Below are 25,735 nucleotides of genomic sequence, written 5' to 3'. Positions count from 1 at the left end.
ATGATAACCTGAAAGATGCTTTCAGATGTCAGTCAAGTCTGTCTGTCTCTCGCCATAAAAAGTCGGTTAACATAAAAAAAAGGGGCAAGTGTTAGGAATGGGCAGACAGCAGTGAAGAGAGCTCTGTGCTCAGCCTGCAGAAACATGGAGGCACAGCAGAGCCTCACACTGCCGTCCATGCAGTCTGAAGAGCTTCCAGGCTCCCCTCTAGGCCATGCAGTCTGCTCCAAACTCGACAACACGCCAGGGGTGAACTCTCGTGTTGGTGAGCAAGCTAATCATGACGATTTGACTATAATGAACCTGGGTGTAGCTGTGTGAGGGATATTCTGTATACAGCTGAGGTCTCCAGTCTAATATTGTTCAAATGAGCAAAAAGAAAATTGCAAATATATATTCATCTATACACACATATATATATATTGCAATTGTATGTATATATTACGTTAATGAGCATGGATGAGATGGCAATGGTTTGGACTGAGGGGAAAATTCACCCTAAAACGCAACAGTACAGTTGAACTTGTGCTATTTCTGTCACCTGGAAGAGCTCAGTCTACATTTGCGAACATGAACATGATCTTTGTCTGAACTAGAAACAAGAGAGGCGACGCTAGAAATGGTGGAGTTAGTGGGAGTCACTTTGCGGACTGGGAGACTAACTTTGTGGTCACTGTGACAGTATCCAGTATCTCTCGGAGATAAGGGCACATTGTCTGGTTCAAAAACCATTAGCACCACTATGAATAAGCCTCTTTCGGGTATAAATACTCAGTAACATTCAATGAGCCTTCAAAGTCAGTCTAATTCATTAGAAATGGAGCAGAGCCTGAAAACAGGCCTTTTCTGATGTCCCAGCTTTTGGGAGACAGTTGTTCATATTCAAAATGATAGACAGATGTGGATCCAAGACGACAGAAATCTCAGAAGTATGTGTGTGTAAGTATGTGTGTGTGTGTGTGTAAGTGTGTGTGTGCGTGGTTTCAGGGTGGGATTCTCCCACAGCGGATGGGATCAATTGTTTGGCCATTGCCTAGCACTTGCCTCAAGATTCAAGTTTAAATGGATACGGTAGTACACTACAAATGTCAACACCTTCCAGGTTGACTTTTTTTCTTTTTTGATTATTTTTTTTTCTTAAACCAAGACCCCTCCCCTCTCCCCAAATGGATACACTAGTCTACTAAGATGTGTAACATTCATCAGCTGTAAACTGCTGTCAGTTTGAGATAAAATGAAATTACAGCAACAGAGCCATGCTACCTTAAAGTCCAAGCTACAGGATCACAAAACAAGAGAATGGTCAATTCTTTCTACTGTTTTTTAGGGAAACTGAGCCAGTTTAAGCTACATTTTGTTTCCCAGGCCAAAGGGATTCATTAAAGGTCCAATTACACCCACCAGGGACTGCAAGAGTGACAACGATATATTTGATACTTGTTGCACTGTTGTTTGTATTTCAGATGAAATGCCAATATAACGGGTCCTGGTGAGTGTCTATACTGGTCGAGATGGTTCCAGTTTATTTTCTATTACAAATTTCAGATATAAAAACTAAGGGACAATGCTGCAAATGAACAGGAGGAACACATTTTTTTGATCCTGTCAGATCAAAGGTTTACTAGTTAGTACATTTAAATGACTGATTACTATTGTATTTGTTGTTTTTATACTATTTTGATATAATTATTATAGATGTTTTACACCATTATCATTATTATTATTATATACTGTAATGTGCAATTAATAACAACAGAAAACATTCACGTTTGAAACATGGTATCTTAAATAAATTACTTTTATCTTTCCTTTGTTTTTCTATGGTTTGGGGCATATACTGTAAAAAGGTCAATATCATTTAGCTTGTGGAACATGAGGACTTTTATCATTTTAAGATGGTTCATCTTTAATAACACAGTGTCTTGTATACTTGCTGGATTCATTGGAATAATTTGTCTATTAATGTTGAAGCTAATGAAGCTGCCATTCCTGTTCTTAGTGTATGTCATTTGTCTGTATTAGATGAGAAGAGTTAATAGACACTACACTGTTATTTATTAATGTAATGTGTGTAGTATTCAATTGAAAATTTCATGCGGTGAATTAAATAACTGATATAAAACTTAAATTATGTTTAATTGAAACTGTACTCAAAAAATAACTCAACCTGCGGATGTGGAGTGTGCACACAGCTTGAGCTCCAACAAACTGAATTGGCTTTATAATTGGTTTGTTTTTGCTTGAAACACAGCGGCTTGTGTAAATCTATCAGGTCTAATTCTGAACAGAAACTTTTATATTCAAGTTTATAACTGATATTCTTCTGCTTAGTAATAAATCACAGCTTCAGGGTGCTGGTCCTGTCAGGACATGGATTTAACCACCTATTGATCAGCTTTGATAAACACCCCGTCCTTTAACACCGGCACCTTTTGAGGTTCTCTGTTTAACAGAGTCTTTTGCAGTAGGTCTTTTTCTTTTTTTAACAGTAATGCCTCTATAAAGTCAATATGTGTGAACAACATCGATAACGGATTCTAACAAAAAACTAGCTCCCAGAATCTGAGATCAAAGTAATTAGAATAGTTAATAAAGGTTTTGAGAGAAATAAGAGATCAAAAACAGTATTATCTAAAAAATAACTGTGCCAGAGGCAACTGGGATATTTCCAAAGTGTACAAACATTAAAAGATATAACAGGTCATTTAAACAGCACTATGACTGGTATCATGACTATTGTGGTAATCATTGGTATGTTTCTTAAAAAAATATGAAATATTTTTTTTTCTTTTTACATAAAATGTTTTTCCATGATTATAGCTTGTGTCCCTCTTAAAAAATAATCAAAAATAAAAGTTTTGCATATCTAGCGTTAGCATTTAAGGTAGTATGGCACACCCCTTTTAAAACATTCAAGGGTGGGGATCCAAATAATGCCTTGTGTACAATTCCATCTTACAGCAACTGTTTCTCTATTGTTCATCCATGAGAGCTTTGGTTAGCTGAAACCATGTGAGAGTGGCAAAACCAAAACCAAAAAGAAAACATACAGGGAATAAATTACAATGAACCTCTATCAAAATAACTGTCTGCAAATATCAGAATAACATGATCATTTAGAGAAAGGTCTATCTCAACTGGTCCTAAATCCACTATTCACTACAAGTATTATATTAATGAGTCCTATATAACATCTACTTTGTAATTACAGGAGATAGAAAAAGAGCGCGAGAGGGAGAGGGATAAATATGAGAGAAAGGAGAGGTAGAGCAAGGGAGAACAACAAAGAGCACTACACTGGTATCAAAGACAGCACTCTGTTTACAAGTTAACTGTGATTTCTTTACACACTAATGAAATACATGAATGATCAACAAAAGATAGTAGGATCTCTGAGGATGGGGAATGGAAAGAGAGAAAGCAATGGATGCACAGTACATTTTAATAGTATATTACAATTATTAATATATAAACCACAAAGTATCAATAAAACTCTGATTAAACTTGAAATCAGCAAAGAAGCATCTTTCATTTTTTTTTTTTTTTTTTTATAGTTTTGTATTTCTTATTTTCTTTTACATTTGAACATTACAAGGGTTTTTTTTTCTCGTTACTCTTTATATTATTACTTGATCAACACCTCCATTATCATTTACTTTAGAAGTATCCAGCATATTTCTTTACCTGGTTGTTTTGAAATAAAAGAAATGAGACAGGAAGTGGGTAAAATGAAAACAACAAATACATCTGCAGCAGGTAAAGTTTTTCAGAATACACACCATTCATTCCATCAATGACGTTAAAAACTGGACTGCACTCCGGAGCATATTATTACTAAACGTTTGTCATGAGTAAAATCATTAACCACACACACTGTGTAAAACCTGGTGCAGCGACAGATAGTGAATAATTCAGTGTCATCTTTTGACCCTGTATAAATATCTTTCGATGAGGCATGGGTCTAATATATAAAGAAATCCAAGTGTACACTGCAACACATCACTTACTATTTCCCAAGCTGTTAACTCACCACAAAACTCTGAAGTGTTTGTCGCGTCAAGAGCACATTAACCCAAAAATCCTTCATACTATCCCAAAGCACAGGGCCGTTTTTAAAAAGCCAACATATACATGTGCAAATAGGAAAATGGCCTGTACTTTACTACTCACAGTGCAATGATTACTCGCTTTATTACCTTTCAGTGTTTTCGTTTGTTTTGCCACTATAGAATAAATTAAACCTGCCAATGATTCCACAATAGAACTCACAAAGGCTGAGGTATGGTATCAAAATGTTTACTTTCCTAATTCATTCAAAAAGAACTGATTCAGAGAACAAGCATTACATAAAGGCTCGAGCACCGAGCCCAGATATTGTGTTCCAAAAAATGAATCAGGAACAAGCAGGATGAAACAAACAATAACATACATCTAACAAGTTCCTCTCAAGAGTATAAAAGTGTCAGGATGCACAGAGAACTGGAAAATGCCTGGTTCAAGTTCTAATCATCACATCTAAGTACAGTGTGCTTTGGATTAAATCGTCTTTTTTTCTTCTTCTTCTGCTTCTCTCTCTCTCTTTGAATTGATACTGATATCTTAACAGTTAGACAAAAGATACCAATCAGGCTCTTTTTCTTTTTATTTCTTAAAACTGTGTTGACTTAACTCACCGTTTGTAAATTTGCTGGTATGACACTTGTAAAATTATTCAGCTTCAGTATTTACAGAGCAAGTGTGTTCTGTTTGTCTCTGGGGTCGTTATACCGTCTTCCAGCAGAAAAAGTAGAATAATAACTGTTTACAGCTTTTTCTTCTATTCACACGCTATAACATGTTCTTTTGACACACCATCACAAAAATATGCTATTCTCTCACTGAGTTGGTTATATGCAGTGACTGGAATAATATGTACAGCTACATTTCTTTTTCTCAAGTTTGAATTCACAATGTAGTTATATGAAATTTGTTATAGCATATATATATATTTCTAAACAACAAAAACAACACTTATAAAAAAGGACCATAAAAATATTGGAGTCCTCTTTGTATTGCCCAAAAATAGGTAATTATGGTTAACAATGAGACATCACGAGAAATAAAACAGCTACTAAGATTTATTACTTAGATACCTTCTTTAAATTTTTCCTTAAAATTGATTTTTTTTTCTCCGAGTCTTTCTCTGAGCTTCTTTTTTTGCGGAAAGACCGAATGGAACATCCCATCGTTTTTCCTTTACACTAACCCATACAAAGATGAAGACATGACTTGCAGATATTCTTGGCTATGACCCCCGCACTTCAAACAAAATCCATTTACACAAATATACTAGAAGAAGATAAAATAAAATGACATAAAATTAAGGTCAAACTAAAAAGACTCTCTAAAAACTAATCAAAAACAAAAGCTAACAGAGGAAGGAGATAGGTGAATGAGATCGACGTGAAACATCATACCAAACCAGGTTGTAAAGTTATAGGAGGTTTGGATTATAGTACAGCAGTTGTTATTTTTCTGAGATGACTAACGTTTTCTTTTCTTCTTCATATGGTTCCGACTTTCTTTCTTTTTGCCTGGGTGACACTGTAGTGCTTGAAGTTGGATTAGCATCACCTGCACACAAAGCCAATTAGAAACTTCGTCCTGTCTTTCCTGGGCCACCAGATATACTCTGCTGGATAATAAAAAAAGGAACAGCAACAGCGTTAGAAACAGTTCAGTTAGTGAGTTTCATGAATACTGTGCTCTGTCAGATTTGCTGTGACATTTAATGATAGAAATCTGTGGTCATTCGTATGAATATTTTGGATGCCTACTGAGATGCATGAAACAAGTGTGAAGGAGATGTTCATAAACCACAGCAGGTCAAAACTTACTGTGGCTGCAGGCACAACACACATCCTCATAACTTTATCATATAAACAATCCTGTATGTTCACATTTTAAAAAGTCTGTACTTCTCGGTTACACCACATATTAATTTAGGAATCCTGTTCATAGATGTGCTGCAACGCTAGTCTGAAAAAGAGCTGTGATGCTAAGCTGGTTTAATTTCTGGAAATAAGCTATTATACAATAATCAAACACGTGTGCACAGGTGAATTCAACACACATCACACATCGTCCTACAAAAAGAGCTGGAAGCAGATAAAAAGCTCAAGACATCCTGAAAAGCCTCCACAGATGACAGTGCTTCTACCACACACCAGGGATAATGTTAGTGGTGAAGATGTACTGCAGAGACAACAGAAACATCACTGAGCCAAATATAGATATAACAATAATGTTGGTGAGACATTTGGAGTTTCTATGTTTTTCTACATAATTTTGATTTTATTTTTGAGTGTGATCATAGTTTTGACCTTGGGCATTAGAGCTGAGGTCAAAAATATGATCTGGTCTGCAAAATACTATGTGACATATCGTTTTTAGACCAATTTAAAATGGAAAATCTCCACATGTTAATAAGAAACAAGAAAAATTAACCGCAGAACTGGTAGGATGTGTGCGTGTGTGACGAACGTATCCTTTGGCAAGTCACAAAAACAAACTTACCAAGGGTAAAATTTTTGTAATGAACGATAATCTTCTCGCCTTTGTGTGTGTGTGTTTTTTTTTTCTTTGGTCGTTAAGACATCAAACAAACCCTCCGTCACACTCGCACTTTACTACCAGCTCCTTAATGTTGAGGGAGGTGAATACACAATGAATAATGTGATGAACATAGGAAAGGGAGGGAGAGACAGAGACTGAGAGAAAAGCACAGTAAATAAAATGCAATACCTCTGATGAGATGGCAACCGGCCACCTGTTCAATGGTATCCATTTGTAAAAGCTGTTGCAATCAACGGGCCCTAAAAGTGTACAGTTAGTGCTTGTGTCAGTATGCATTTCAAGGAGAGAAAAGTGAGTATCATATCAACTTTATTCCAGCTAGCATGAATATGAACGTTTTGATTCAGTTGGATCACGTTGAGCAACAGAGGTGGAGACTATTTGCATGTATTTATATATTCTTGTAATGGAGAACCAGAGCCTGCAGCGATATACACAGACCTTAATTTTCTGTGACTCTCGGGTTACAAAATCCTCAGCGGAAAGTGTTTAAAATAAAAAGAAGTGAAGGAGATAATAATAACAATAATATGATAATAAAAAAAACGCAATCCCCATTCATGCTAACATACACACCTGATTTAATCTGAAAGCATGCAGAGGATAGGATCATAAACACCTCTCACAGAGATCAGTGTGGTTTTTGTTATCGTTGTTACTGTGAGCTTTGCTGCAGAAATCCTTGGATTTAAAAAACATCAGAAAAAGAAGAAGCACTTTCAACAGTGATTATCTGTCTTTATCACCTCAATCAACTAATTGCTCTCTAATTGTCTGGTATAAAAAGACAGTTAAGTTCATTACTGTTTCTTCACAGTGGCTGTTTTGATATTGGCTAAAGGGATTAATAAAATCACTGGAGCGTAAGACTGAGGGACAGATCAGTGAATCAGTGAAGTCATCCATGAGGTTGTGGCGTATGATGAGCTTACATGTATTCAGTTCAACAGCATCCTCGGTAAAGAAATGAATTATTAAGCACATTTTAGTTCTGAATCATTTCCTATTTTAATGTTCTGAATTGAGAGATCATCTCGCCGAGAGCAGGAAGTCAGAGGGCTGCAGCATCACCTCTCCGCTTTGCTGCACTCTGTTTGATTCACTGGGTAAATCTGAAGTGGGATTTTAGTACACAGTGGTATCTCAGGCACATTTCCATTCTGTAAGTGAGGTACAGTCTCTGTACTTACAGATGCTATGTGTAGGCTACGTTTGCCCTGCTGCTGAATGTAGCAGCACCGGACAGGACTAGGGCTAGCTGGTTAGCATGCTAACTCCAGGAGAAGAAAGGAAGTGACAGACACAGAAGCAGCACTTGATGAATGAAAATCGAGGTTTTCTTCTACACCTGTAACTTAAAAGCTGTTAACGCTAGTGCTGGCTTTGCATTTATAGCAAAACCTTACATAGGCTATAGCACCTTTAATTATCTGGTTAAAAAACATTATGTTCCTCTGCTATCTGTTTCATTAATTAAATCTGTCTAACACTTCAAGGTAAACATAACAAAAGGTCACAATCTTCTTATGTAATTTGCTGTATTGAAAGGCTTGTTGTTACATTCCCTAACTCAGCACTAAACCTTATAAACTGGTGCAACAAATGGAAAATAATGGAAACAAATCGCCTCATTTCCATCTGTAAACTATCTGCTGGTAAATCTGCTTTGAAAATGAGCCAGACTGGTCTTTCATAACAAATATTTTGCTTCGTACACTGAGACCAACAGATTATGGCAGATAGCCAGTGGACCTAAAACAATTAATAAGAGAGGCTTTGCTTAGGAAGCAAAAAGCCAATAAAAATTTATTTTTTCTGTTAAGCTCTGTGTTTGTTTGGATATCATAAATCAATTACACACTCTTACTAAAATTAAAGTGAGCTGTTTTGCCTTTCCATGAGCTTTTTGCTCCCAGTGACAACATCCCATATCAAAAATGCATGACAATATTGACTTAATATTTGCTTAACTGTTATTTTTCCCATAAATTCAGTGCACTGCAAAAATAAAAACATTAAATCTCTTGTATCATGTCCTCTCAGAAAACTGCAAAAATGTTATGGCAACACCCACAATGACACAAAGTTATAATTTTTCACAAAAGCACAATAAACGGTAAAATACCATGCCCAGTCAAAATAATAAACATAGCTTAGGTTTCACAAAATACCACATATAACTGTAAGAATAATTTTTCTTGTATTCCTGATTATTTTAGCAGGAAACTCAAGTTAATGATGTGGACTGTAAAGTTTGGGGAGTCTTCACCCTGTTGTCTTGCAGTGCTCACTCGCAGCACTAATGGGCTTGTCGTTATTCCACCTCAGTTAAACCATGCATTAATTAGCTTCTTTCAGAAAGCAGGTGTTATTTTCATAACCTATACTGTGTCACTCAGTTCAGTCATGTAAGACATTTACAAACATGCTTCAACAAGCCTCGCAGTGAATCCAGGAGCTTAGGCCCTGCTGCTGCTTTCTAGGAGCCATAAAATTCAGATGGTAAAGTTTAGATTAATTATCATGTGAGGTCCAGGGTGGACGAACAGACAAGCAATATAGTTTGATTGTGTCTTCCTTTGGGGGAGTTTGAGCCTCGTCCCTTCATTACACACAAGCTCCTAAACAAATTTCAGTCTTTAGGTCACTTGCTAAATCAGCCAGATTGGATTTGGTCAGATTGAGATGTTTATATCTGAAAGTCTGAGCTCTCCAGCAGAAAGTCTTGGCAGCTACTGCAACTGAGCAATACTTGAACATTTCATGCTTCTTAATTAATGCTGTTGTGCTAATGCTAATGCTATCGGAATAAAGAAGGGGCCACCTGACTTCTTCACCTGCTGCAATGCTGGAAAAGCATTCTGGGCCAGCTGAGCAGCCATGTTTGATTATCCTATTGGTTTAAAAACGAATTGAATTTATTTTCTCCTCAGGACAACTTGTGGCAGATAAGACATTTTACTGGCTTTAAGATGATCTCTCAATAAAAAGCACAATACTACCTTTGGATTGAGGCCGTCAAAGTATTTTTTTTTGTGTGTGTGTGTGTGTGTGTGTCTTCTTTGTGTGTTTCATACAGTGCGAGCAGGAAGAGGGATTCTTAGCAGACTGCTGCCTCACCACAAAAAGCAACACTGTCAGACTGAGAACACCTCTGTCCTGCTGTCACCTCCACTAGCCCTGATAGCCTTACACTTATGAGTTGACATGGCAACCGGCAGCTAACTGATCAGCAGGAGGAAAAGTGCAACAGCACCTGGCTGAGCAACTAAACAAGGACAGTGGGAGAGACGAGAGCTGCTCGTATAAGCATTGTCCTAGTGACGGATCAAACTCAAGCTCTGGGACAGCTGGGTTTCTAAAAATAAAGGAAATTCGTTCTGGGAAGGTGACACAACGTCTGAGGTGAGGTGATATGTGCAACATCTGAGGGGAATGGATATTTGCATGTGACACAGATAACTTTCACAGCTAAGCCTGGGTTTAACCAGTGCTAATGGGACCTCTGAACTCACAGACAGTGAGAGAAATTAACCAAATTTAGACCTGGCTAAATGGTTGCTTTGGACTTTGGATACTTGCTAAGCAGCAGGTGGTGGTTATTTTGACAAATTCAGCGGCAGAGTGTAACGACCTGTAATTAGTAAGCTCAACTCTTTGTAATAAAAACTGGTGTTGGATTGTTTTACACAACGTCACAATGCATTGGCTTAGTGTCTAATTTTAGTGGTGGTATTCTGACACAGAGGAGGCAACTGAGCTCAAAAGCGCGGTCAGACATGACAGGAAGTTTGCATTTGAGTACTCACTGTGATGCTGGGGCCAAACCCAGAGCCAGGCTGAGGGCTAGCAGCACTGATGTAGTTGCCCACAGCTGAATCCTGGCTGCTAGGTCCATACAGGTCAGCCACAGGCCCTGGACTGTTAGCACCGGGAAAACCTCCGGGCCTTGACGGGTTGGTGCCTGCATACAAACACAGCAAGGGAGCGGAGCTGCTGAGAAACACCCAACAATGATCGGCATTATCCTTACTCGCTATGACTCAAATGGACACATTTAAATCAAAAGAACACATTACTGGATTCATGTTTCTGTCTCAAAGGACTTTGTTGTTGTTGTTTTTTTATTACAGGTTAAAGCACGTATTCAATTTCATCTGCAAATTGACTGACAAAATAGTGCAGGATTTAGGTTTAACATGACTTTAAACAAAACAAAAATTAAGGGTGAATCCAGTATGATATTCTAAATATAATCTACATGCTGAGTGTATTATGCACAGGAGTAACATTCACTTTGTATAATCATGCACAACACAAAACAAGCACATTGCTAGAAATACTGTCACCATGCTAAGAAACTAGTAAGGTTGCAGCGTAAATGTTGTCATGCATAATGTGAAGGAGTATTTGTAAAACAACATTGGCTGTTGAATAAGAAGAGTAACACAGGATTATTAAGGATTTTGGATTTTCCCTTTAGCATTTTGAACCCAGACATTTGAAATACTTTATGCTACTTTTATGCTTTCCTATATGAGCTGATTCGGAGACACCAGCCGGATCTTACTGAGATCGCCTCGATACTTTTATCTTTTCAGCCTGCCAAAGTGACACTGGCATAAAGCAAAAGAGGTGAGCAAGACAAGAGGAGGCATAAGGGAGAAATATAAAAGCTTGACCCGGGGTCATCTGCAGGCCCAAACTCAGGGGAGTGGGGGTGGGGGGATAAAAAAGAAATACTGCACATGACTTACCACCTTTGCCCTGTGAGTAAGAGAAAACTCTGCCTAATAAAATGTCTTTTGAAAATCCAGATGCCAACTAAAGGCCAATAACACAGGAAAAAAACACTCGGGGAAAAAGAAAAATGCAATGATCTCTTAACAGCAATCTCCTCCGCTGTCAGCTCCACATAACCTTCCATTTCACCCTTATTCACAGACAGACTGTGAGAAAAAAAACTGTACAGCTGCATTAAAAAGAAAAATGTTTCGACTGCAGAAAATACTCGATCTTGCATGTATGAGCTCATGAACCCTACGATGCCTGAGAGGAAGCCTTTGTTGGACATGTGAAGACAATACAGTAGAATTGCAGCACATCCACACGAGCAGTAAACGCATTATCGTTGTCACCGTGTTTAACATATCACTGCTCCATTTATCAACACTACACTGGACAGGGGGGAAGGTCTATGAGAAGCACCTGAAAAACATACTTTAAAATATCCATGTGTAGCACTCTAGCAAACAGAAGCCATCTCACTAAACACACATCAAGTGGAGTTGACACTGCTGTTTAACTGTAAGGACTTTAAACACTGAGCAGCTACTGCTCTTATCTTGCCTGCACAGCCCCCAGTAGGCCGGCTTATTATATAATTAAGGATCTTTTCAGTTGAAATGGCACTCCTCATTTCCTATGACTGGTGATTTTTATTAGAGTGTGGCTTGCTCCCTGTTCCTGTGAAACTGATGTTTTCTCCCTCATTTAAATCTTGGGGCTGCACTGGTCCTTCATTTAGCTTTGGGACCAAAACAATCCCAAATGCAAGTAAGGGTCCACTGGAACACAGGCTAATGTGTTAGTATTCATTTTTAGACATTATTTAATTATTAATTCATACATAATTTCTGTCTTTCACATGTTTAAGCTTTTTAGTACTTAGTGCAAAGGAACTCAATCGAAAATTTAAACTGCTAAAACAGACTTATATTTGTGAGAGAAAACAAAGAGAACCTGAATTAATAAATATCTTATGTCTCATTCTTTACACAATATTGTGTTCTACTACACTGCCCTGTGTCTTGCTTCACTTTAATGTGGTGCACTGTGTGCAGGAGAAGCATTAATCCATGAGATTTGCCATCACACTGCATAAGGACACTGTCCTGTTCTCCCTTTAGGGAACCATCATCTGTGGACTGAGCTTGTGTTTGTGCAGGCTCAGTTTGTGCTCACCACAGCATTTAAACAATAATGAAGTGATAAATGAAATATGGATAATCTATGACCTCCAGTTCAACATCATCATAAGACCGCTAATGTAGCCTACACCAAAATCAATTATGTGTCCTCAAAATCATTCATATTTGCTTTTATCTACTTAAAGCAAAAACAAAAAAACAACATCCAAATAAGTGGTATCATTGTCTCCGAATTTGATCTCATTAGGGTCAAGGATGGCTACAAATATAAAGTCTGTTCCACAAACAACAAGCATGTAAATTGTGTTACGATGCAATCAAGCTGTGTTGACTTTGGATTTGAACGTGTCCTCTCAGGCGAGACAAACCTGCGCTCTATCAAACAAACAAAACTTAAAAGAAAAAAGCAGCCGTGCAGCGACAGAGTCCAACAGTGTGACTTACTACTGTAGCTACCGATAAAAAAAGAAAAACAGGATAAGAAAATAAAACCACTGGGGTGATTTGACTTGCGACAGAGAATCCTTTCTACTCTTATGTCAGATATAAACTCTATAAATCACCTTGAGATTCACAGACAAAGACCTTGGTGTGTGTGTGTGTGTGTATTCGCATTCATGGTGATGTAAATAAACAAAAAATAAAAACCTTAACAGATCCACGGGAAGAAAAGAGTGCAGTGAAATACTTTATGTTTGCAGTGTGACCACACTCACACAAATGGTCCCACAAACGTAGAAAAGAAACAGGCCTGCTTCAAAGCTCCAGACAATCTGTGTATTTGTATAGTTGATGTATTTAAACAGTCTGCCTTTGTGTGTTTTACTGTTTGCTGAGCTAAAGTTCACAGAGAGTGTCTGTAGGAAATGCCAACATTTCTCCTGTGCGGCTGGCCAACACTTCGAACCATTAGGGGGGGAGAGTTGGACCTGCACTTATCCTCTTACTTTATTTGTCCAAATTTTAGTTTCATTTTTTTCTTTCCTTCAGCTTTTATTGTGAAGTGGAGATGGATAAACAAGACTAGAGGCTTAGACCCACATATTCACCTCAAACTCTCTGCTAAACTCAAGCTTTACTTAAAACTTTATAATTAACACTGGTGGAACGTCATGTCAGTCCAAATGTGGTCATGTAATATTCAAAATAATAAAGAAAAAGTATAAATTCTGTAGGATGTCACAAAAGGTTGATAATTGTGTGGCTCTCACATAAGTAGCCTGCATTTAGAACATCATATATGCACTACATGCAGTCACTGAAATGTCAGTGTAAAATATATTTTATTTGTCAGTGGAATCTCATCCTTGGCTTTTGAAAGCTATGATTACATAAGGTAGATAAGAGAACATTAGAAAAAAAAAGCACAGGAGAAGAAAATGTGCTTGTGTTGTAGAGTAATGGCTGTATTAGGCAAAAAAAAAGAAAAAAAGTTGTCTGTTAAGTGTTCAACATCGTGGAGCATTTCTACTGATTTCACACACTAGTAACGCAAGCAATCATTCTTACACTTCAAATGCTTAAAGGGCTCGACTATAAAAAGACTCTCACACTTACTCGCTGCTTTGCTGTTCAAAATCCACGTGAACCTGAGCTCTGATGGAGAGGCCAGTGTACTCTCCAGTATCATCAGTAGTTATTTTGTTCACATGCAAATGAAGGATTACATTCTGTAGTGTGTGTGTGTGTTGGCCCCCTATGTGCAAGCAGGGGCTGGAACAAAACTTCACAAAGAAACAGAAAATCTACGTTAGAAATTGAAAAAAAATGAGGAAAAACATGCAATGCTATTTTGTCAGCAAGACGTTTTTATCTTTTTTTTTTCAAAGGGGGGGATTTTTTTTCCTTAACAAAAGCAAGAGAAAATGTTAAAAAGAAAAAAAAAAGAAAAAAAGAAAAAAAATATTCTGCATGGAAAAATGTCATGAGTCAAACTGAAAAGTCCAAAACGTGGATGAGATAGATGCGCATATACAAACCTGGGTTCTTAAACTGATCCGGGCTGTGTAGGTGCTGGAGGGGGGAGTTGCAGGCGGAGGTGGCATGCTCACTGTGCAGCATCTGAGCCGCTTGGGGCCCCAGGGAGCCATAGTCAGCAAAGGAGCAGGGCCCCCCCCTCTGGTCACTGGGCGCAGAGTAAAACCCATAATCGGGGAGGCCTGGGAGATACAGTATAGGGTGGGGAGGGGGAGGGGAGGGGACTCCATCATTGTGGAAATCAACTTTTTGTCACTGTCAAAGTCAATGTCCAGATTGTTGAGCACAGCTTGGTGGTAAGTTACACCGTTTTTTTTTTTTTTTTTTAAGGTTACACCCTTGGCGTTTTGTCTGCTTTAAGTGGCCCTCCCTGCCCTCCCTCCCCAGCAGCTCCTGCCATGTGGCCAGGCCCCCCTGGCATATGGTCTGTGTTTGATATGTTCATCTGTATGTTATATACACTAGCTCTGCAGTTATGGATACATATGATCTCTCCCTGAAAGCACACAATTAAATCCTCTTCAGTACACCTTTTTTTTCTCTTGACTTGATTCAAATGGACCAAAACATCAATAGACAGTGAAATTTACATAAACATAAAAGAAAGCCACAGCTTCGATACTTTGCAGGACTGACCTGTGTGCCCCATGTTTTCTTGCCATCACTAAGGAGTGAGATAAAACTAAAGCATCATTAAAACACAGGTCAATACATTTCTCATTTCAAACGGACAATTCTCTGTCAAAATACCTGAAGGAAGCTTTTGTCATTTAAATCAAAAGAAACACAAAGCGGCACCAATCGATAATTAATTTAAAGCCTTTTTGACCAATAGCGATAGATAATAAGGTTTTTATGTGAATGAGATACAGAAACATTCATGTTTATTGATGATCGGCAGTCTGAAATCCAAGCACGTCTCAGATTGGCCTCCTCCAACGGTCCTCTCTTTGACACAGATGGTGGATTATCAACAGTTTAGAAAATGTCATTTAGCAATAAGTCGTGCTGACATTTATTGCTTGTCCTCTTAATCTGAGACAAGCTGCTCATATAAAGAGTGCAATTAAAAGAAACTGCTCCTTCTCACACCTCTTTGATAACAGAGTTAATCTACTCAGGAGGGACTGAGATTGGTGACACCGGCTTTTCCATGCTGGGTTTCCCCTGCTGTGTGTTTGTAATTTTTTTTTCTTTATTTGGGTCCTGGAGCGAATAGCCATTCAAAGCCACTTCACCTCTACCCATTCAGAGTGAGACAGTCCACTTCTGCCAAATGGAATGTAAGCACCAGCCATGTTTCTCCTCGCCAATGCTTTTTAGCACTCTGATCTCACCACTTGTGGGCTGTCTGCCCACTCATCAAATTATAGGCTCCAAATATGGCAGGCTTCCCACGTACGTCACATAATGCCTGACACATTGAACAAAGCTCAAGAAGCAATCATTCCATTTACTTCACTTAGACAAATGTCACTGAAAATTGATTGGCCTTGCTAATGAGGAAAACTGGATCAATGGAATAATTATAATGGGGGGAAAAAACATTTGACAATAGCACAAACCGTGTTATTGGGAATTCATAAGGAAGCTATTCTAAATCTGTCACAAATATAGAACGGTGTAAAACTGGAACCATTTCAGAATATTTTGACGATGCCTCACCGGTGAATTGCACTTCAACATATTTCAGCTTCGTACAACATAAAACTAACACAAAAACAACAGGAAATGAACCAGGTTGTCATCAGTATAATTTGAGTGAAAGTGCTGCAGCATTATTGAAGCGGTTAGACGACATGCATCAGGCATGCTGCAGTCTGAATTACATTATTACTGATATTATTACCATTATTAACACTAAATGTTGAGTATTATATGTATTCAATATAAATATTGGTAGCAGCAGATGATTTAAGTGGATGCAGCTTCAAAATAAGGGACAGGGGAGATTTCTTCTTTTGTGATCATGTATGTGTGAGCAACTGAACCATATTAAGCTGTGTTTATTTTTTTTATTGCACATTAAAATTGCTAAAGGGCCTTTCTTCTCAGCTCAAACCTACAGCTTTTATTCTCACACTTCAAGTGATCTGACCGGCCACAATGCCCAGCTAAACAGGAACATGGAACCGCTCTGATTGGTTTAATGTATTGCCAATTCTAATAAAGTTTGAACAAGGAAGACGACCACTCCCCAGCAATGTTTACCAAACGAGACAAAGGCAGCTTAACTTTGCAATTCTATTATGAAGGGAAAGAGAGAAGCCAAAGAAAAAAAAAGAAAAGAAAAGAAAAAGGACCTGCAGATGGTTGGAAGATGCAGACAATATGGACTGTCTGCTCTGTGGCGGAGATCAGTTTCATATCACAGCTGACTACAGTCTCAGCCACGACATGTAAAATACCAGCCCATTAATATTAAAACAAACTCACTGGAGTTTGTTTTGACAGAAGCAATATGGGGAATCGGACTGTGGAACTGCTCAGACTGCAAGACAGCCGACCAAAATTTCTGACAACCAATCTCACAGAAGCACGATTCAAAAATTAGTCAGCAGCAACCAATTTGTGGTTGAAATCGGGCTGAATCCATACGGTGCCTGCCCGGATTTATGAAAAAGTTCAAGTCTCATGAAGTGACATTCAAAACAACAACCGCAAACAAAGTACCGACCTTACTCAGTTTCCCCCCTTCAAATCTACATCAACTACCGAGCGGTCCTCGTCGATTCTATGTAACGTTTGGCCGAGTGATGAAACCCGAGACATTTCCAGACACTGCATGCCGCTGCATTGTCTGCAGGTGTGGCGGGGCTCAGGTGAGAAAGCGCCTTTGTTTACCAGAGAGAGGCAGCTGGACGGGAGCACGACTCAGACGCTCGTGCACAAACTGCAGGCACATATTCTCAAAGCCATATATTTTCATCAGTGGCTATCTGATCTGTTATGCAGGATGAGACTGGACAGAGTGTGCCCACAGCTGCATTAGTATCACCGATCATATCACTGTGCCTCAGACCGTCCCACTATTAATATTCACACAATCTATCCAGAACAATGGGCCTTTCTTGGACTCCTTTTTTTTCCACTGGCCACTAATTGGATGTAATTACTCATCTACAAAACAAATGAGCGTGGTGAGGTTGCCTTGGAGACTAGATCAGGGGACCCAGCAGTGCGGATCGTTCGCAGGGCTTCATTTATACTGATAATTATCTCCCCTACCCCCATCCTCTTTCCCTTCTGCCCTCAGTGACCAAAGCTGGCTGTGAGGCGATGGGAGAGGGGAGTGTCTTGCAATCATCTGTTACTGACATCATCGGGGTGGCTCTCTTTAAGTGGATAAATGCTCTGCTCTCGTTCTCACTTTGCCAGGTGACTGCCTTTAAGGAGGAATCACAAACCTTGAAAGCACTGCTGCTCTTCTTCTCACCAGTCAGAAAATAAAACTAATCACGCTGATGATAAAAAGTAGCGTCATGCTCCCTGAGCCTGCTGTGACTTTGGGATGTTGAAAAATATTGTCATAAGTTTGCCAGCAGTCTGCACCAAGTTTGTCGTTACCCTTATTTATATTCGCGCGCACACACACACAAAACACCTGACCTCTCTGGCACAAAAAAAAAAAAAAAATGCTTTTACACTCAAACTGATTGACACGTCTTGTAATACAAAAACAAAACCTTCACTGCTGGTCACAATTTACAGACCACCCACAGTTTTTGTTGAAATCCAAGCAGTGCAGGTCCAGGGGAATAACCTTAATGCTATAAAGCTAGGTAAACTGCCTAAATACATATAAAAAAAGAAGTTAGGTCACCAAAAACTGAAAAAAATACATGTAAATGTCATAGAAAAGATTTAAGAAATTGGATAACCTACAGTTCCCCTGCAGCAATGGCAGCAGGTAAAGCCCTGAGATAGCTACAATGTAAACAGCTGCTACAGGTTTATGACTTTCAAACTGTCTTGTCGGTACAAACTGTGTTACTGCACCCTCTGATGTATTATTGGGACAAAACTGCACAACAGGAAGCAGTTCAGTATCCTTCTATCTGAATGGTGAGAAAGCAACAAAGGAAGTCAGACTAGGGGGGGGGGGGGGACAAAGGTTCACCCTACTGCAAAATAATGGCCAGAAACATTAAAAGAAAAGAAGCAGACGGTGGCTTCACACTATGAGGAGCAGCACAGTCTCCACACTTAAACCCAATGGAGCTGCTTTGGGATGAACTGGAGAGAAAAGCAACTTCTGCAACAGTGTTGGGGAAAAAAACTATGTTTGATTTTCACTGCAGAAAGAATGAAAAAGAGTGTGTTCAGCTGCTGAATGAGTCAAAACTTTAGATTAAATTCTGTTGTTTATTTGTTTTTAATTCAACATACACTGATGTACTAGAAAAAAAGCACTGCCCTGAGACCTCTGGCCAGTGGTGTAATAGTTTTATTGCTGCTAAAATCAGTAATGTCTGAAAATGTGTCATTTAAAAAGGCCTGTGATAATCAACATGTTGGTTTTTAATCTGTACGGAAACTATTTGAATATACATGAATACACCGTGTCTTTCTACAGCCAACAAACAGGGCTTCTTGGGAATTGGGGAATATAAAAATCTATTAGCAGAAGTTATTTTCATTTCTACAAGTAGCGATTTTTCATGCAGTCACTCCTCCATTCCCTCGTGGTGCCAGCGAGATTCCTTGGTGGCCATCAAACCACATCACTCTACAGAAGATGTCAATAAACCTGACATGCTGCTTCTCAAATTAGCTTTGAATTTTAGAGCTACCATAATTAGCTTTTCCATTTTCACCAATGTCATTTAAAAATAGCGTGAAAGAAACTAACAGCTCTTTTGCTGTCTAGCCTTGCTTTCACTTTCCATTTGAAATAATCTTTTCTGAATGAATGGCTGAGTAATTAACAGCACTAGACACCCTTTTCAGAGAGCACAGACATTTCATAAATAATACATATTTAATGTCTTGTCATTTTGTGTTCAGAGAAGCTTGGCTAATGAATTTTAACAGATGATTTCTTCTTGCATTTACTCACCCATACTCAGGCCTCTGTTTTATTTCATTTTTTTTACTTTTCATTTTATGCCTGCTTTTCCCTTTTCTTGCTGTTCTTTCCAGTAATGGACAAACTTAACAGAACTACTGATTTATATTTACCTTCAGCCTTGGTTGGGAAATTATTGTGGAAAGTTAGAGAGAAAGAGAGAATTTCAACACTGGCTCGTCGTGGGTAAAGCAATATTCAACAGTGAAGTGAATGGGTTCACACTAATTTGCCGCAGGGAAGCCCACACAGACCACACTAAATGATTTTAATGCAGATTTTAACCTGTGTGGGATCTGGTCAAGTTGGGACTGAGAAAGGGCACTCAGTTATCGACAGTCGGCACAGATTATCCTATCGTGAGGAGGCTCTGAGCTGACAGCCGTGGCCTTTTGGCTCAACACATTTTTTCAGACATGTCTGGTCAGGCTTATGTGGTATAAAGAAATCTAAGACTTACTATGACTGAAAACTGAGAGTGACACTGGCTACCTCTAATGGTCATTTAAATACACAGGGAAGAGGAATTACTATTTCTAATGCAGTGCTACTAAAATATCATTATGTTAATAATAATCCTCTTACATCCTACAAATGTTATTTTGAATCACAAGACTTTAACATGTCTTTTTAGGATTTAGGTTTATAGGAAGTGATGCAATCTATTATGCAATCTGTTTGTAATTACGAATAAATAAAAAAGGAATAATGTCTCCTGATTTCACAGAATTTCCAGAAGTGAAGACAGAATACCTTACTCCCCTTAAGCCTCGAGTAAGTTTTCTTTGGAGAGTGTGTTATGTATGCAGCCCCTGGAGGGCAGAGTGGTGATGTCCCTGAAGGCCTGTGGCTGTAACCTCAGAGCATCTGCTACCCACAGCTGTGAGAGCCGCCGCTTCGTGGTGGAGGCACAAAGGGACACTTTGCCCTCCCCAATGTGTCACATCTTTCCCTGGGCCTTAGACAAAAACCCAGGGAGGACGGGCTTGGCATGCCCGCTCATGTTATTTTGCACCAAATACATGTAGAGCACTTCTGGCCTCGGAGCTGAGCGCTGCAGATTAGCATCTGGGACAAATGGACCTGAGCTCATGAGGAGCCAGATTGATAAGTCCAGTGCACACAGCCAGCCCTGGTCTCCTCCCAGGCACTGCAGAAGATCACAGAGCTTGTTGGGAGGATATTGATAATGATCTTAATCTGGAAATGTCAAATGAGTTTCCATCTTTTCATTGGTGAAAAAAAAAAGAAAAACGAGTGGGAGAAAAAGTGAGATGAGTAAAAGAGAGAACAAAACAAAGAACAACAACTAACTGTAGGGGTTGATGGGGTTTAAGAATATGAAGACCATCTTGAGTCCCAATAAACAACTCTGCAGTCCACACAGGAGTCCGGTTTCTACACAACACTGACCACAGCCAACTCTATTTCAGTTCAACACCTGAGTCAATTCAAGTATACTGTACATAGCAAGTACCCAGACCGCTAAAAGCAGCTGAATGGGGATTTGTGCACTCTCCAGGTAAAGCCGAGATCTGAGACTGACATTTGAGCTTCCCAGAAAGCTCAGAGGACTCAGGAAAACACTCAACCAGGGTAGACAGGGGCCTGTGAAGTTCCCTGGACTGTCAGAACCATCTGCATCACTTGCATTTTTCACTGTTTTTATCTGACAACGCTAGAGCACAGGAGATTTCAGATAAGTCTACTTTAAAACGGAGAAAACTGGATGATAACCAGCATTCTTTAAAAGGCCTTCTCTTTCTGTTTCCTTACCTAGACATCCATTATTTGTCATATAGAAAAATGCAGTTTGTGTATCAATAAACAAGCTGTTGGTATAAATGTTATGCATTCAGTTCACCAATAAACTACCTCAGTTAAAGTGACGACTGTGGGTTATTTGTGCACATTTATCTGTCACATCAACAGCAGAAGGGGAGCACAGTTAAACTGCTGTGGTACAATAGCACAGTGCAGAGTTGTACTTGTAGTAAAATGCAGCCCAGGTGCTGTGCACATTTGTCATCTTCAAATTAGCAATTTCCTCCTTGCTGACCCGACTGTGTATGTTCAGCCCTTTCAACTGATATTATGTGCCTGCCCTTTGCATCCTCCTGTGGCACTCGCCACGTTCAAAACTCTTGATTTCAACCTACAAAGCCGAGTATGAGTCGACACCACTTTACCTCCAGGCAAAGGTAAACTCTGTCCACTAGTCAGATCTCTCTGATCTGCTTCTTGCCTGGAGCCACAGTCTCTCAAACGTCCTCACAAACATGCATCAAGATTAGCTCTTCTTCTAGCACTGTAGAGGTGCAACAAGCTCCCTGCTTGACACCATGGAAGTGAAATACCACCTCACCGTACTTTTTATATAAGACCCACCTCTATAATATAATCTGATCCGACGTCGCCTTTGTTTCAGCTTTTACTTCATAAAACCCTGGCTGAGTAATTACCACTAACGCTTTGTTCTTCCTGTGATAATGATGCAATTTCTGCCTAAAGATAGGAATCTTATTCACTACGCTCCATTTGTTGGTATGATGAGCTCTACAGAAATAAGCCATAATCTTCTCTAGTAGCTAAAGGTAAACATTAACATATACACGCAGAATATACAGTGTCTTAGCAAACTCTGAAAGATGGTCCAGAGACTCCAACTTTTCACTATGATACAGAACTGCCGCTGCATCTGTGGTGGGGCTGTAGTTTGCCCAAAGTGCCAGGCCACAGTGAGAAGTCTAAAATACACCTTGTCATCAGCAGTGGTCTGTCATAGAGAGGGAAGTCAGCATGCTGTCATTTTGTCTGTTGAGCACTGGGAGTAGGGTGAAAGTGCCCTCTGTCAGGGCTGGAAAATGTCTTCCACATTCTCACGACACTCACTGTGTGCATCGCTGGTGATCTGCAAACAAGCGTCCCAGCTCACACAAAGGCAAAAAAAAAGGTTTCTTATAGAGAGAGACCTTATGAATGTGGCTCAAGTGCCCAATTTGAATTTTATTTTGAGTATTCATAATGATGTTTTGTTTTTGTTTATTCTAAATTGACTTCAGTGGTTTCTGAGGCGGCTCCTTGCTTCCCTATTTCCGTCCTACAGGGTCAAAGTAGACATAGTATACAGTCTGTGGTGCTCTATGGGAACTGTAGGTGGAGTCAAAGCACAAAGAATCCACACTTACATCATACATGGAGCTTTTTCTTTTTTAACAACAAAAGCCCTCATCTGCACTAAGATTTGAGAATTTAGTACGAAAAATGAAACCACTAGACTCGCTGTCCCCGCTTTGATTTTGGGCTGCGGTTGCTGCAAATTAAACTGAGATGGGCCGGAGATGCAGCAGCATCCCCAGATGATACACAGGGAGAGGGAAGGTCACGACTAAACAGTCAATGTCCTCTGTTCTATCTGTGTCTGCACAGAGACAGGAGAGACCGCTGGACGGATTAATCCACACAGCATCTTATAAGAATCACCTCAAACGCTAAATAAATCATCAATTGATTTGTCAGCCATTTTGACTCCTTTTGTCCAAAAGCCACATAAGAAGGGCTGCACTTGTTGTATCACCCACAGGCATCTGTGCAGCTTTTCTCTAGAGAACGGAGCAGTTCATAAACGGTAACAATAAAACAGAATACAGCTGATTGAGGTAACAAGCTACAGATATTTTACGACTCCAGTCAATTCTCATTTTTCACCCAGACTTTGTTGCTGTTGTTGTGATAATGTTCTTGCTCAGCAGACAGATTTGCCCCATACTGAGGACGCATAGCTATTTCTCTGAGTGATATTTCCCTTAAAGCTGCTTCATGGCTGTTTAAGCACTCGAAAACAGGCCCATGATGTCACTGTTTACCACTCTAACCCTCCATCTCCCTCCCCTCCTCCCTTCGCCCCCCACCCCCCCCCTGTTCATAATCATTCACTTGTCTCCATTCCTTTTGCAGCTGTCAGAATTAAACTGTACATAATAGTTGCCATCATGTCTCCTGCTCCCTGGCTGCTGCTAACCACAAATCAACATTCCTGCTTCTTAGTGATGTTCATTGCAATTGTTCGGGAAATTGTTTGTTTTGAAAATGCAAAATCAAACAGACCGGTGTGAAAGAAAAGAGCATCTGACTGGCTTCCAGTGTTCCCTCTGTCGATTTGAATTAAGTTCGAATGAGGACAGGTGGGTTAATTTGTTTGTCTGTATGTGTGTGCATATGCAGGTGGTCTGCATACAAGCCACACAATGTCTCTGTGCTCCTGTGCATCTTTGGGTATCGCAGCACGTGGGCAAGTCTTTGCATTTTCTGTCTTTGAGTGGCTGCACAGACCAGACAACATCTGAATCACAATTAAAACAGATTTTCTCCAACAAGCGTCTAATAGTATGTCTGATTAGGAAAGACACACTTCCCTAAAGCCCGGAGGCTGTGTGTTCAGTCAGGGGAACTATTATTGACATATATTGAATGATCTACAGTTGTAAGCGAGGAAAAAGCAGGATGTCTAAATGAAGCCCACAAGAAAATCAATGCTGTGTTTAAGTCAGACAGAAACTTGTATCCTGTTTAAGGTTAAACTCTCTGGACAGATATTTTCCTGCATTTTAATAAAGTGTGGATTATACTTTATTGGAGTGTGTGCATTTTACGCTAATCTCTACAGACACAGATGTACTGACTTATCTTTCATTTGAAATATTATGACTACTGGTGCTGCAAATGATTAGGTATATCTTTCTACTTCATATTATTGTAAACTATTGCCGGAAAATATAAAATATCAAATCAGATGACAAAAGGAAAATGAGTTATTATATGGCAAAATAAAATATAAAATTTGAAGAGAAATAGAGAGTAGATAATAATCATCCTCTATTTTTGAGCTCTTTTTGCCAAATTATTTGATGCAAGGACATTTTGAGTAAAAACTCATTCAACTGCTGTAACGTACTCGAGGATTCCTGCAGTACATAGCTATTTTAAGGTCAACAACACTTAAAAGCTTCAAGTACCGATGCTCTAGACCACAGATAATTTGATTAAAGTTTTGTTCAATGAATCATCCGTGAGAGAAATCTATCTATCAGTGGCCTAATGTTGCTTTGATGCTATGAGCCCTTGTCAAGTACGCTTTCAAAAGACCATGGTCCATTGTAAGAGAAGCACTGGCATAAGAGTGGTCGTGTTGTGGCTGAGAAACATCCTGTTTGTTTGATCCAGAGGGGCTGAGATGAGTTCATGAGTGGGCCATATGTTTGGAGCCCAAAGAGCAGATTGTACCTTTAAGCAACTTCTCTTCAAATCGGTATAAGTACCATGTATACTGTATATGTTAAAGGGTCTCTCTTGTATGTGTGTGTATGTTGCTGTAAATCTAAACCTATAGTGTTGCTGGGTGTGTGCGTGGGGGTTTGGGGGACTATGTCTATGGGGGGAAGCAGAGCAGGAGAAGTTGGAGAGAGCAGCAGCCACACAGAACATGGACAGAGCGTTTACCTGGCCCTGTGCTCTGTGGGTACGCCAAGTAGCCGCCTCTTCCACGGGCCCCCCTACCTGAGCCACGCGCTGCTGCTACCGCCGCCGCCGCCACCGGTCCGTATGCTGTCGCTGGGAAGCCTGCAGGCACATACACACACACATACACACACGTACATCACTTCCTGCACATGGATGAGTACGTCCCAGAGCTACAGGAGAATGTTGATACCTGCTCTGAGCTACGGGATAAAACTATAGCTGTCAGAGACGGGGGCTCATGTCGGAGCAACATCTATCAGCAGACTCTTACAGAACCCACTGTGATATTCAAAACCCTGCAGATCCACTGATCCACACAGAAACGGAAAAGGGAGCCATGAGCAACTCACTGAACAGCAGATAGAAAAAGATGTTTAAAATAACTAAAGTGCAGCTTGGAGGTAATGTATCTCCAGAGATGTTAAATAAAGGTTAAATTAAATGTAATAAATGGTCATGTTTGGAGTAAATGATTAACTACGCACACATACATCATTTTAAATTGTTCTGCTTTGTATACTGTATGTGTTAAAACTACTACTTAATACTGGATCATGTATTCAGGTATGAGAAACTCCTACAGTCCTTGGCCCTAAGACAAATACATATGTGTGAATATTTATCC

The 25,735-nt window shown here is 39.5% G+C and overlaps 1 protein-coding gene across 8 annotated transcripts in view; it reads right to left on the bottom strand.

The window, feature by feature from the left end:
- Positions 1–1,925: 1,925 nt before the first annotated feature.
- LOC310997167 (RNA-binding protein Musashi homolog 2) overlaps positions 1,926–25,735 on the bottom strand; it is a 223,580-nt gene continuing 199,770 nt past the window's right edge. The window contains exons 11-15 of one of the 8 annotated variants that reach the window (XM_083986820.1): positions 25,090–25,209; positions 14,525–14,704; positions 10,425–10,579; positions 6,784–6,854; positions 1,926–5,674 (exon numbers count right to left, since the gene is read on the bottom strand). In XM_083986820.1, the coding sequence (XP_083842946.1) occupies positions 6,813–6,854; positions 10,425–10,579; positions 14,525–14,704; positions 25,090–25,209 (497 nt within the window). In that variant the 3' untranslated portion in view covers positions 1,926–5,674; positions 6,784–6,812. The remainder of the gene's footprint in view (positions 5,675–6,783; positions 6,855–10,424; positions 10,580–14,524; positions 14,705–25,089; positions 25,210–25,735) is intronic. The other 7 variants (XM_083986821.1, XM_083986823.1, XM_083986819.1 and 4 more) reach the window with 7 other exon arrangements.

Source organism: Trachurus trachurus (assembly GCF_905171665.1).
Source record: "Trachurus trachurus genome assembly, chromosome: 14".
Lineage (NCBI taxonomy): Eukaryota > Metazoa > Chordata > Actinopteri > Carangiformes > Carangidae > Trachurus > Trachurus trachurus.
The sequence above is the reverse complement of the archived record's forward strand: the minus strand, read 5'-3'. Positions and strand labels throughout refer to the sequence as shown.